Source organism: Terrapene carolina, unplaced genomic scaffold (genome assembly GCF_002925995.2).
Source record: "Terrapene carolina triunguis isolate 2854851 unplaced genomic scaffold, T_m_triunguis-2.0 Scaffold69, whole genome shotgun sequence".
NCBI classification, from domain to species: Eukaryota; Metazoa; Chordata; order Testudines; family Emydidae; genus Terrapene; species Terrapene triunguis.
In genome coordinates this window covers 19,212,877-19,225,340 of record NW_020664420.1, presented here as the reverse complement: position 1 = coordinate 19,225,340, position 12,464 = coordinate 19,212,877, and the positions used below count along the sequence as shown (strand labels likewise).

The 12,464-nt window shown below is 44.7% G+C and overlaps 1 protein-coding gene across 1 annotated transcript in view; it reads left to right on the top strand.

Moving 5' to 3' along the window:
- The window catches only part of CPLANE1 (ciliogenesis and planar polarity effector 1), a 174,011-nt gene that overhangs the window by 18,537 nt on the left and 143,010 nt on the right, over positions 1-12,464 (top strand). Inside the window, exons 5-6 of the mRNA XM_029910904.1 lie at positions 1,263-1,369; positions 10,843-10,999. Coding sequence (XP_029766764.1) covers positions 1,263-1,369; positions 10,843-10,999 — 264 coding nt within the window. The remainder of the gene's footprint in view (positions 1-1,262; positions 1,370-10,842; positions 11,000-12,464) is intronic.

The following is a 12,464-nucleotide window of genomic DNA, read 5'->3' as shown; positions in this document are numbered from 1 at the left end:
GGACCCCGAAAGGTCATCGAGTCCAGCCCCCTGCCTTCACTAGCAGGACCAAATACTGATTTTGCCCCAGATTCCTAAGTGGACCCCTCAAGGATTGAACTCACAACCCTGGGTTTAGTAGGCCAATGCGCAAACCACTGAGCTATCCCTCCCCCCTTGTGGAATCCAGCCATGTATTTATTTATTCTTGATTGAATTGGGAGGGGTGATTACTTCTGTGTCTCTCCAAAAGCTCTGAAGATCTCCCACTACCCTTCTTCCTATTTTTTAAAAGCATCAGTTTAAGGCTCTGCATTATTGATCCTTCTGGCTAAGAGAGACTAGATGGGATTCCAAAATCTGTGGAAAAACTGTGTCTTAATTGTCCCCTTTCAGTTCATGCATCATATATGTATTTTTGCAACCAATTCATTTTTGTCTGTACAAATGTAATCTGTAGGATTTACTGTCAAATTAATAATAATAAAACTAAAGTGCTTACATACTACTTGTTATATTGCACTACATGCATAGAATTATTTGAATCTTTTTTTTGTTTTGTTTTAATTTGTTTACTATTTTCTAGTAAGCCAGCAGACTAGAGGTGTAAATTCAGATGTAGGTGTGGTGGACTTGCTCCTATGTAGGAATATGTATGTACGGATTCATGGAATGTTATCACATTACCCACAGCCACCATTTTTAGTTCACTTCTCTGAGAAACAGCCCCCCTGCAATTCCTTTTTAAGAAGTATGGAAAGTTTTTGTAGCAAATGAAGATTTGAGTATAGGCAACTCTCAAATATGCTTTTTTAACAGCTAAAAACCCTAGCTTTTTAAAGTTTCAGAAGTCTACTGTGGCAATTGGTTTCTCAAAGCAGTAAACCTAAGAGGAGGAAGTGTGGGACCCTATAGAGGTCTGTAGTGCTTTCTAGTTTAATTGTACAAACAAAAAATGAGTAATTTGAACTATTACCACAACTGAATATTAATACAGTGTGACAAGATAAATTGCATGGTTAGATTGATTATGTAATCTATTACCTACTCAGGCTAGTCTGTCTCATATTCAGTTCTTAGGCAACCAAAATGTTGTATCTCGTAAGATACTGGAATAGTTTAAGCAAGGTTACAGCATGGTTGGCAAATTGCTTTTATTGGTTTGTCCTAACTTCTAGAGCTAAGAGAAAAATATTGTATTAAATTTAATTTTAATTGTAGTAATAGGTATTGCACTGATCAAGTAAGTTTATAAAAAAGAAAAAAAAACGTTTCTTTTGCAGATACTAGGTGACTGCTGCTTGTGCTCTTTCGTGTTTTATTCTGGGGAACGCTTGATGCTGACATTTTTGGCCCTGCAGTGGCATGAAAACAGCTTCAAATACATTAGGTGAGTTCAAAGTATTTGAAATTTTGCCAGTTTTACAAGGAATAGTTGATTTATTTTTGATAAAGCATTTTGAAGTCAAGTTTTCAGAGTAATGAGTGGACAACCATGGACATTTATGCCAAACTAGCTTATGAATACCAATACTTAGGGTGCATGAACAAATCAGATATTTGCAAGCGCGCATGGCTAGCCTGCAGCACTTATATATACACATAAGCTAGTCATGCACAGATATATAAACAACAAATGCACCTCCCTAACGTTGAATACAGGGCTCATAATGTTTAATTTAAGAAAAAAAACAATTTTATTTCAGAGTGAATTATTACTGTATACATTGATCTGTTTTTACAGTTGATTTTTTGGGAAGAAGCTGCTCAGAGGCAATGTCAGCTAATTTGCATAAAGCATAGGAGTTCTGAGCTGAGGTTTTCTGCTCCAATCTTGTATTTTGTGAAAGAGCAACTGCATACACTTAACTGAAGAGAGAGAGGGGAATTTCTGTTTAGGGCCTAATGATTTGGAATGCGAGCCATAAGTTTTTACTCGCTCATGTCCTGACCTGGAAATGAATGCTGTTAACGTGCCCCTGTACAGAAGATCAGAAAAGTTAGAGATATTAAACATATTAGATCGTCCAGTCCATTCCCAGCCAAAATTATATTGTTTCCTACAGTATATTGTCTAGTGTTTGGCTAGTGTTTTGTCCAAATCTCAAGAAATGAAGGTTCTATCAGTTTTTTTGGGAGATTAGCCTAGAATATAATGTAGCTTACTGTCAGGAAGTATTCCTGATAGTTTTCCTATATTTTCCCTTTCTTAGTTTCTTCCTGTTAGTCTGTGATACACCTCCATACACACCTTAGGTAACTTGTCGTCCTCTCTCACTTACTTCAAATATTTATAAATTGTGTTTTTACTGTATCCCTGTTTGTCATTTCTAGGCCTGGTCTACACACAGGTTGTGTATTAGAATAACTGTGTTGGTTGCTGGAACGGAGACTTTTTACTGATATAGTTATACCGGTACAGCCCTTTGCGGATGCAGTTAAACTGGTATAAAGATGCTGTATATTGGTATAACTTATTCCCCTTCCCATATGGGAAACATATTAACAGGGGTATAACTGCATCCACACAATGAGGGTTGTACCATTTTAACTATATGGGAATTAAAGTGGTACAACTTTTATGTATCGACAAAGCTTTGTCTATTTAGCCTTTTAATATTTCTTCAGAAATCAATCCCTCCCACCACCTAATCATGGGTATTGTTTTTCTCTGACCTCGCTTCCATTTGTTAATATTAGTTCTTCAAATGATTGGAATCAATGTGAACAATCAGGTGTGCGCGTGCCACATGCACGGTCGTCGGAAACTTTTTACCTCAGCAGCTCCTGTTGGGTTGGCTAGGAGCCCCCTGGAGTGGTGCCCTCATAGCGCTCAATATATGATCCTGCCAACCCGACCCCCCTTCAGTGCCTTCTTACTGTCCGTGGTGATGTTGAATCTGCATTTCGCTTGCTTGCAAGTGTTCCCTTAGCTATTACTTAGTCCTACCCAGTTTTTGTTTTGTAGTTAGTTTATTGTTATTTGTAGTTAGGATAGACTTCGTTTGTGGGTCGTTCTCCCCTCATCCCACGTTGGGCTTCGGGGCATGCCTCAAGCCCAAGGATTTAAATCTTGCGGTGTATGCAAGAAGCCTATGCCCAACAGCGACCCCCACGACTCATGCCTCAAGTGTCTAGGGGAGGTGCATAAGTCTGAGCACTGCAAGATTTGTAAGGCTTTCAAGCCCAGAACTAGGAAGGAATGCGACTTCTGTTTGAAGCAGCCGTTAATGGAAGCCACAGTCCGTCCAGTGGCACCTGACCTCCAAGTCCCGGGCCCGAGCTCGGTGTGGAGTGCCTGGTTGTCATCCTTGGGATCCTCGGATTCTGATGCCAACTCCTACTACTTGTGGTGCAGTAGGCACAGGTTGGATAAGTGCCAGAGAGATGCGCAGTTGACCTGGCAGCCATAGTTGCCACCCGCTGTGCAGTGGCCCTTCTGGACCCCCTGGGCTTACCATCAGGCCCCCTTCCAGGGTTTCTAGGTCTGTGGCATTGGGGCATCCTCCTGCACGGTTGCCAGTGGACAGACCTGCCCTTCGTGCTACAGAGGTGACCCTATCCAGACCTCCCCCCTCATACTACAGAGGAGACAGCAGAACTGGCTCCAGACCCACTCATAGCCTGGTCACATCTGACCATGCTGAAACATTGGACACCAATGCTACCTAGGAGCAACCTGTGCACATAGTGGGTCATGAGGACCCTGTACCCCCACTGGCTTCCTCATCATCTTCGCCTGATGAGGCGGTGGCAGGAGCGTCAGCTTCAGGTCCTCTGCCCATTGACTACAGGGCGCACCAGGATCTGCTCCGCCGCATTGCCCATAACATGGGCCTACAGGTGGAGGAAGTCATCGAGTCAGAGGACCTGATGGTGGACATTCTCGCCCTGGAAGGTCCTTCCAGAGTGTCGTTGCTGGTCATTAAAACTATTTACAGCAATTATAATACCCTGTGGCAGATTCCAGTCTCCATTCCTCCCACCGCCAGGGGTATAGAGAGAAAACACTTTGTTCGCTTCAAGGGATATGAGTTTTTATTCTCCCACCCACACCCTTGCTCCTGGTGATCTTGGCGGTAAATGAGAAGGAGCGCCTGGGGCAGCAGGTGCCGGCTCCCAAGGCTAAAGAGGCCAAACATATGGACCTCCTGACAGGAAAGTTTATGCCGTGCGGGGCTTACAACTGAGGATCTCTAACCAACAAGCTATCCTCAGCAGGTATAATTTTAACTCGTGGGACTCTATGTCCAAAAAGAAGGAGTTGCTCCCCACTGAGTCGAAGGCTGAGTTCTCTGCTCTGGTCGAGGAGGGGTAGGCAGTGGCCAGGACATCCCTGCAGGCCTCCCTCGACTTCACTGACTCCGCGGCACTCATAGACTCATAGACTTTAAGGTCAGAAGGGACCATTATGATCATCTAGTCTGACCTCCTGCATGATGCAGGCCACAAAAGCTGACCACCCACTCCTGGAATAATTCTCTCCCTTGACTCAGCTGTTGAAGTCCCCAAACCACGATTTAAAGACTTCAAGTCGCAGAGAATCCTCCAGCAAGCGACCCCTGTCCCATGCTGCAGAGGAAGGCGAAAAACCTCCAGGGCCTCTGCCAATCTACCCTGGAGGAAAATTCCTTCCCGACCCCAAATATGGCGATCAGCTGAACCCCGAGCATGTGGGCAAGATTCTCTAGCCAGACCCCCCTGTCATAACTATAAAGGGAAGGGTAACAGCTCTCCTGTGTACAGTACTATAAAATCCATCCTGGCCAGAGACTCCAAAATCCTTTTACCTGTAAAGGGTTAAGAAGCTCGGGGAACCTGGCTGACACCTGACCCAAAGGACCAATAAGGGGACAAGATACTTTCAAATCTTGGGGGGGGGGGGGGAAGGCTTTTGTTTGTGCTCTTTGTTTAAGGGGTTGTTCGCTCTTGGGACTGAGAGGGACCAGACATCAATCCAGGTTCTCCCCATCTTTCTAAACAAGTCTCTCATATTTCAAACTTGTAAGTAAAAAGCCAGGCAAGGCATCTTAGTTTTACTTTATCTCAACTTGTAAATGTACCTTTTACTAGAGTGTTTATCTTTGTTTGCTGTACTTTGAACCTGAGACTAGAGGGGGGTCCTCTGAGCTCTTTAAGTTTGATTACCCTGTAAAGTTATTTTCCATACTGATTTTACAGAGATGATTTTTACCTTTTTCTTTAATTAAAAGCCTTCTTTTTAAGAACCTGATTGATTTTTCCTTGTTTTTAGATCCAAGGGAGTTGGATCTGTATTCACCAGGAGTTGGTGAAAGGTTTCTCAAAGCTTCCCAGGGAAGGGAATGATGGCAGCGGACCAGAACTAAGCTGGTAGTTAAACTTAGAAGTCCTCATGCAGGCCCCCACACTTGTACCCTAAAGTTCAAAGTGGGGATACAGCCTTGACACCCCCGGAAAAAAGTTCTCTGTAGTAACTTTTAATATCCCATCATTGACCATTGTTACTAATTACCAGCGATGGCACGTTATTGACCTATTGACTAAAATCACGTTATCGCATCAAACCATCCCCTCCATAAACTTATCAAGTTTAATCTTAAAGCCAGAGAGGTCTTTCGCCCCCACTGTTTCCCTCGGGAGGCTGTTCCAGAACTTCACCCCTCTGACGGTTAGAAACCTTTGTCTAATTTCAAGCCTAAACTTCCCGACGGCCAGTTTATATCCATTTGTTCTCGTGTCCACATTAGTACTGAGCTGAAATAATTCCTCTCCCTCCCTGGTATTTATTCCTCTGATATATTTAAAGAGAGCAATCATATCCCCCCTCAGCCTTCTTTTGGTTAAGGTGAACAAACCGAGCTCCTCGAGTCTCCTTTCATACGACAGGTTTTCCATTCCTCGGATCATCCTAGTGGCCCTTCTCTGTACCCGTTCCAGTTTGTATTCATCCTTTTTAAACATGGGAGACCAGAACTGCACACAGTACTCCAAATGAGTATGGTCATGAGGAGAACCGCATGGCTCCAGGCTTCCCCTGGAAGTTCAGCAGACCCTGCAGGACCTTCCCTTTGAGGGTGCAGGGCTGTTTTCAGGCCAGATAGACTCGAAGCTTCACAGCCTAAAAGACTTGAGGACAACTATGAAATCTCTGGTGATGAACACTCCTGCTACCCAGAGAAAACCCTTCAAGTCTCAACCCTAACAGCAGCAGAAGCAATACCAGCCCCTCCCGAGGCAGGATTCATACCACTGTAGGGGTAGGAATAATAGGCATAGACCTTCCAACCCTCTCTCAGCCAAGCCATCGTCAGGGTCCAAGCAAGGATTTTCAAGGGATGCCTGAGGACAGCGTACCAGCCACTATCCTGGATCCTTCCCCCCATTTCTGAACCATCTATCCCCACTTCTACTGTGCGTGGTCCCATATAACATCGGACTGCTGGGTTCTTCGCACTGTAGAAGTGGGATATTCTCTCCAATTCTGCTCGTACCCTCCCTCCGACTCTCCTTCCCTGTCCCTCTTCAGGGACCCCTCTCACGAGCAACTCCTTATCCAGGAGGTGCAATCGCCTCTCGCTATAGCAGCAGTGGAGGAGGTTCCTCAGGAGCTAAGGGGCAAGGAATTCTACTCCTGTTATTTCCTAATCCCCAAAACAAAGGGGGGGTCTCAGACCCATCTTAGATCTGTGAGGACTTAATCAGTTCATGGTGAAGTTGAAGTTCCGCTTGGTCTCCCTGAGCACAATTATTCCTTCCCTGGATCTAGGGGACTGGTATGCTGCCCTTGATATGAAAGACGCGTACTTTCATATAGCCATTTGGCCAGCCCACAGACATTTCCTGAGGTTTGTTGTCAACTGCATACATTACCAGTTCACAGTGCTCCTATTCGGGTTATCAACAGCCCCCCAGGTGTTCACCAAGTGCATGTCCGTGGTCGCAGCTTTTCTCTGCAAGAGGCAGGTGCAGGTGTATCCCTGCCTTGACGACTGGCTGCTGCGGGGACACTCCAGGGAGCAGGTGGACTCCCAGGTCCGGTTAGTCAGAGAGACCTTCCAGAGATTAGGTCTTTTCAATGTGGACAAGTCGACTTTGTCACCTACCCAACGAATAGAATTCATTGGGGTGGTGCTGGACGCGGTTCAGGCAAGAGCCATTCTGCCAGAATCTAGATTCCAAACACTATCAAACGTCATTCAGACTCTCAGACAATATCCCACCAAGACAGCGAGGACATGCCTCAGTCTTCTGGGACACATGGTGGCATGCACCTATGTGGTCAGGCATGCCAGGCTGAAGCTCAGGCCAGCTGAGGCGTGGCTCGCCTCAGCTTATTACCCAAGTCGAGACAGTTTAGACTTGGTAGTAACAATACCGGTGTGAGTTTTAGATACCCTAGGCTGGTGGTTGGACCCTCGCATGGTCTGCGGAGGGGTCCCATTCAGCACCCCTAAACCATCCATGACCTTAGTAACGGATATGTCAGACCTGCATTGGGGGACTCAGCTAGGAGACCTACAGACTCAGGACAGGTGGTTGCAGTCCAAGATCCCGCTCCACATCAATATAAAGGAGCTCAGAGTGATGAGACTAGCCTGCCAGACCTTCCATACCATATTGAAAGGTCAGTGCATGGCGGTGTTGACCAACAACACCACTGCCATGTTTTACATAAACCGGCAGGGTGGAGCCCGCTCCTCCCCTCTCTGTCAGGAGGCTCTTCACTTGTGGGATTTTTGTATAGCCCACTCCATTCACCTGGAGGTGTCCTATCTCCTGGGAGCACGGAACGAGCTTGCAGGTCGTTCCGCAGTCACGAGTGGTCCATCTGGCCGGACATCATACATTCCCTCTTCTAAAGGTGGGGGTTCTAAAGGTAGCTTCTAAAGGTAGACCAGGAGCAACAGGAAGTGTCCAACATTTTGCTCCTTCCAAAAGCACAGTCCGGGCTCTATCTCAGATGTGTTCATGCTACCCTGGGGGAACTGTCTATTGTATGCTTTCCCTGTGATACGTCTTGTCCACACGGTTCTCCTCCAGATCCGCAGAGACAGGGCGGAGGTAATTCTGCTGGCTCCTGCGTGGCCACACCAACATTGGTACACCATGCTTCTGGAGCTGTCAGTGGACACCCTGATCACACTCCTCCCTGATCTGATTACACAGGACCATGGCTGCCTGCTTCACCCAGACCTCCAGTCCCTCCATCTCATGGCTTGGAAGCTTCATAGTTAAACCCAATGGAGCGCCAATGCACAGGATCGGTGAGGGAGGTGCTCCTTGGTAGCAGGAAACCTTCCACCAGAGCCACTTATCTGGCCAAGTGGAAAAGGTTCTCATGCTGGTGCTATTGCAGTCACGTACCCCCACTTCAGGCATCTATACCATTCATCCTGGACTATCTACTGCATCTGAAACAGCAAGGCATGGCAGATCATCCATCAAAGTACACCTCGCGCCCATCTCAGTGTTCCACCCAGGAGAGTTAGGGTGCTCAGTATTCACCAACCCTATTGTGGGCAGTTTCCTTAAGGGCATGGGATGGCTATATCCACAGTCCCGTCCACTGGTACCGGCTTGGGACCTCAACCTGGTCCTAGCTAGACTAATGGGAGCCCCATTCGAGCCACTGGCTACGTGTTTCCTTCAGTGCCTTTCTGGTTGCCATCACTTCGGCCAGGAAGGTGTTGGAGTTAAAAGTGTTAACCTCTGACCCCCCCCTACACAGTCTTCCACAAGGACAAGGTACAGCTCAGGCCACACCCAGCCTTCCTGCCCAAGGTGGTATCCCAATTCCATATCGGCCAGGACATTTTTCTACCCATTTTCTATCCTGAGCCACATGGTAATGTACAGGAGCAGAGGCTTCACTCACTGGATGTGCGGAGAGCACTGGCATTTGACATTGAGCACACGAAGCCTTTCATGAAGTCGAACCAGCTGTTTGTAGCGGTGGCAGACCAGATGAAGGGGCTTCCAGTCTCCTCCGGTGTGCGCTTATTTGGGGCATTTATATGCAAGGCCAGAATTATGGTTGAATACAAATAAACAAATTCAGTCTCAACCTTCAGCAATCATTTTATAAGCTTTTTTTATAAATACAGAGAATTTTTAACTTGTAATAAATTAAATTTTGTTCATCAGCTAAATTTACTCTGAGATATTACTTTTATTTAATGTTTATAATTCATAGAATTGTAGGACTGGAAGGGACCTCGAGAGATCATCTAGTCCAGTACCCTGCACTCATGGCAGGAGGAAATATTATCTAGACCAGTGGCTCTCAACCTTTCCAGACTACTGTACCCCTTTCAAGAGTCTGATTTGTCTTGTGTACCCCCAGGTTTCACCTCACTTAAAAACTGCTTGCTTACAAAATCAGACATAAGAATACAAAAGTAGCACAGCACACTATTACTGAAAAATTGCTTATTTTCTCATTTTTACTATATAATTTATAAAATAAATTGATTGGAATATAAATATTGTACTAACATTTCAGTGTATAGTATATAGAGCAGTATAAACAAATCATTGTCTGTATGAAATTTTAGTTTGTACTGGTTTCAGAGTAGCAACCGTGTTAGTCTGTATCCGCAAAAAGAACAGGAGTACTTGTGGCACCTTAGAGACTAACAAATTTATTAGTCTAATAAATTTGTTAGTCTCTAAGGTGCCACAAGTACTCCTGTTCTTTTTAGTTTGTACTGACGTCAGTGGTGCTTTTTACGTAGCCTGTTGTAAAACTAGGCAAATATCTAGATGAGTTGATGTACACCCTTGAAGACCTCTGCGTACCCCCAGGGGTACAAGTACCCCTGGTTGAGAACCATTGATCTAGACAACCCCTGGCAGGTGTTTGTCTAACCTGCTCTTAAAAATCTCCAATGATAGAGATTCTACTACCTCCCAAGGCAATTTATTTCAGTGCTTAACCATCCTGACAGTCAGGAAGTTTTTCCTAATGTCCAGCCTAAACCACCCGTGCTGCAATTTAAGCCCATTGTTTCTTGTCCTATCATCAGAGGTTAAGGAGAACAATTTTTCTCCCTCTTCCTTGTAACAGCCTTTTATGTACTTGAAAACTGTTCTCATCCCCCCCTTCTCGCCCCCAGTCTTCTCTTCTCCAGACTAAACAAACCCAATTTTTGCAATCTTCCCTAGGTCATGTTTTCTGGACCCTTTATTTTTTTTGTTGATCTTCTCTGGACTTTCTCCAGTTAGTCTACCCAGAACTGGACACAGTAGTCCAGTTGAGACCTATTCAGTGCAGAGTAGAGCAGAAGAATTTCTTCTTGTGTCTTGCTTACAACCCTCCTGCTAATACATCCCAGAATGTTTGCTTTTTTTGCAACAGTGTTACACTGTTCATTCATATTTATCTTGTGATCCACTATGATCCCCCAAATCCCTTTCCACAGAACTCTTTCCTAAGCAGTCATTGCCCATTTTGTAGGTGTGCAACTGATTGTTCCTTCCTAAATGAGTACTTTGCATTTGTCCTTATTGAATTTCAACCTGTTTACCTCAGACCATTTCTCCAGTTTGTCCAGATCATTTTGAATTTTAATCCTATTCTCCAAAGCACGTGGAACCCCTCCCAGCTTGGTATTATCCACAAACTTTATAAGTGTACTCTCTATGCCATTATCTAAATAACTGATGAAGATATTGAACAGAACCGGACCCAGAACTGATCCCTTGTGGGACCCTACTCGATATGCCCTTCCAGCTTGAGTGCAAACCACTGATAATGACTCTCTGGAAACGGTTTTCCAACTAGTTGTGCACCCATCTTTTATTAGCTCCATCTAGGTTGTATTTCGCTCGTTTGTTTATGCACCATTATTCCTCATTTAATATAATTTTTTTTTTTTTCAGTTCTTTACCTTATCATATCCACTGGGCACAGCAAGCATGTTCTCTGCCCACTCTGGTTCCAGTGTGTGTGTCAGTAAAGTCGAGAGGAGCTTTGCTTACTGCATTTTCAAGGGATGGACTCTTACTGGCAGTAGCCATTAATCAAAATGATCCAAAGGTATGACTGGTAGAAAGTAGATCACTAAAGCTAATCTTGCAAATAGAATACAGTTTGTTAAAAGTGACCTTATTAAATTGTTTTTAAATTGCCTCTCAGATAGGCTTTCTATTTAATCATAACCATATTTATAGCTAGAAAGTTCTTCAGAAAAGCATGGCTCTCAGGAAGACGGATCATCTGCTTGATTCTCAAAACACCAAAACTTGATATAGAAATTCTCTCCGACTAACACACTATATCTGACCTCCCATTACTAGGCAAAGTGATTGAGAAAGTAGTGACAACTAAGCTCAAGCAACGTGTTGCATCTGCCATTATCCTGAATGCTTCACAGTCAGGCTATAGCCTGAAGCACAGAATAGACACAGCCCTGGCATGAAAGGTTCTTTGAGTAATGGTCCCTATTGTATTCCACTGTGGGAGGTTATGCATGTGCACGCAGCTGGTGTCTGTTGGTCTGCGTGTGCGACCTGGCTCACCTCATGCCTCCATCTGACAGGATAAAGGGCGGGGCAGACCGCCTCTCCATTTCCTCCCTCAGTACTCGTTTTCGGAACCACCAGTGTCCATAGCTTCAGCTTTGTCCTACAAAATAAGAATTAGTTTTAGTTTTGTAAATAGTTTTAACAGTCATACAGTTTTTATAGTCTACAGTTTAGTGTTTTATAGATCTATTATAGATTTATTCCCTTGGACATATTGCTTAGTAGTTTTTCCATTAGAGATCCTATGAACCACCTCACAAGAGACAGAAGGTTCAAATGACCTGTTTCCCCACACCCTCTGCAACAGGCTATGTATCTCCACCTCAGCCTCTGCCTTGATGTTATTTTTGATGGGTGCTTGAGAGCCTCCCAACACTTCCTGACCCCTACGCACTATTTGGGGGTTGATTAGCACTCTTTTCAACACCTGAAGTGCAATAACAATGGACAAGTGGATGCTGAACATCATCCAGTCTGACTAAATGATAGAGTTTGCATCCCTATCTTCTCCAAAAAACCCTCTCTACCCCTGTTCAGGGACCACTTTCATGAGAATATTCTCAAACAAGGTGAACTCCCTGTTGTAGTGAGGATTGATAGAATTCTTCCCTACTCAATACCAAGGGAGTGGGTTTTTCCTCTCCTTACTTCCTGTTACTCAAAAAGAAAGGCTGTTGGAGACCTATCCTCAACCTCCGCCATCTCAACCGCATCATTCACAAATTCAGATTTCATAATCTAATATAATAGGTATATCTCCATATATTATATTATCTCATAGAATCGGAAGGGACCTTGAAAGGTCATCGAGTCTAATCCCCTGCCTTCACTAGCAGGACCAAGTTCCAATTTTTGCCCCAGATCCTTAAATGGCCCCCTCAAGGATTGAATTCACAACCCTGAGTTTAGCAGGCCTGTAGTAGTGTGAGTCGGGGCTCTACCGTCCGAGGCGGGAGGGGAGCCACGCCGACTCACTG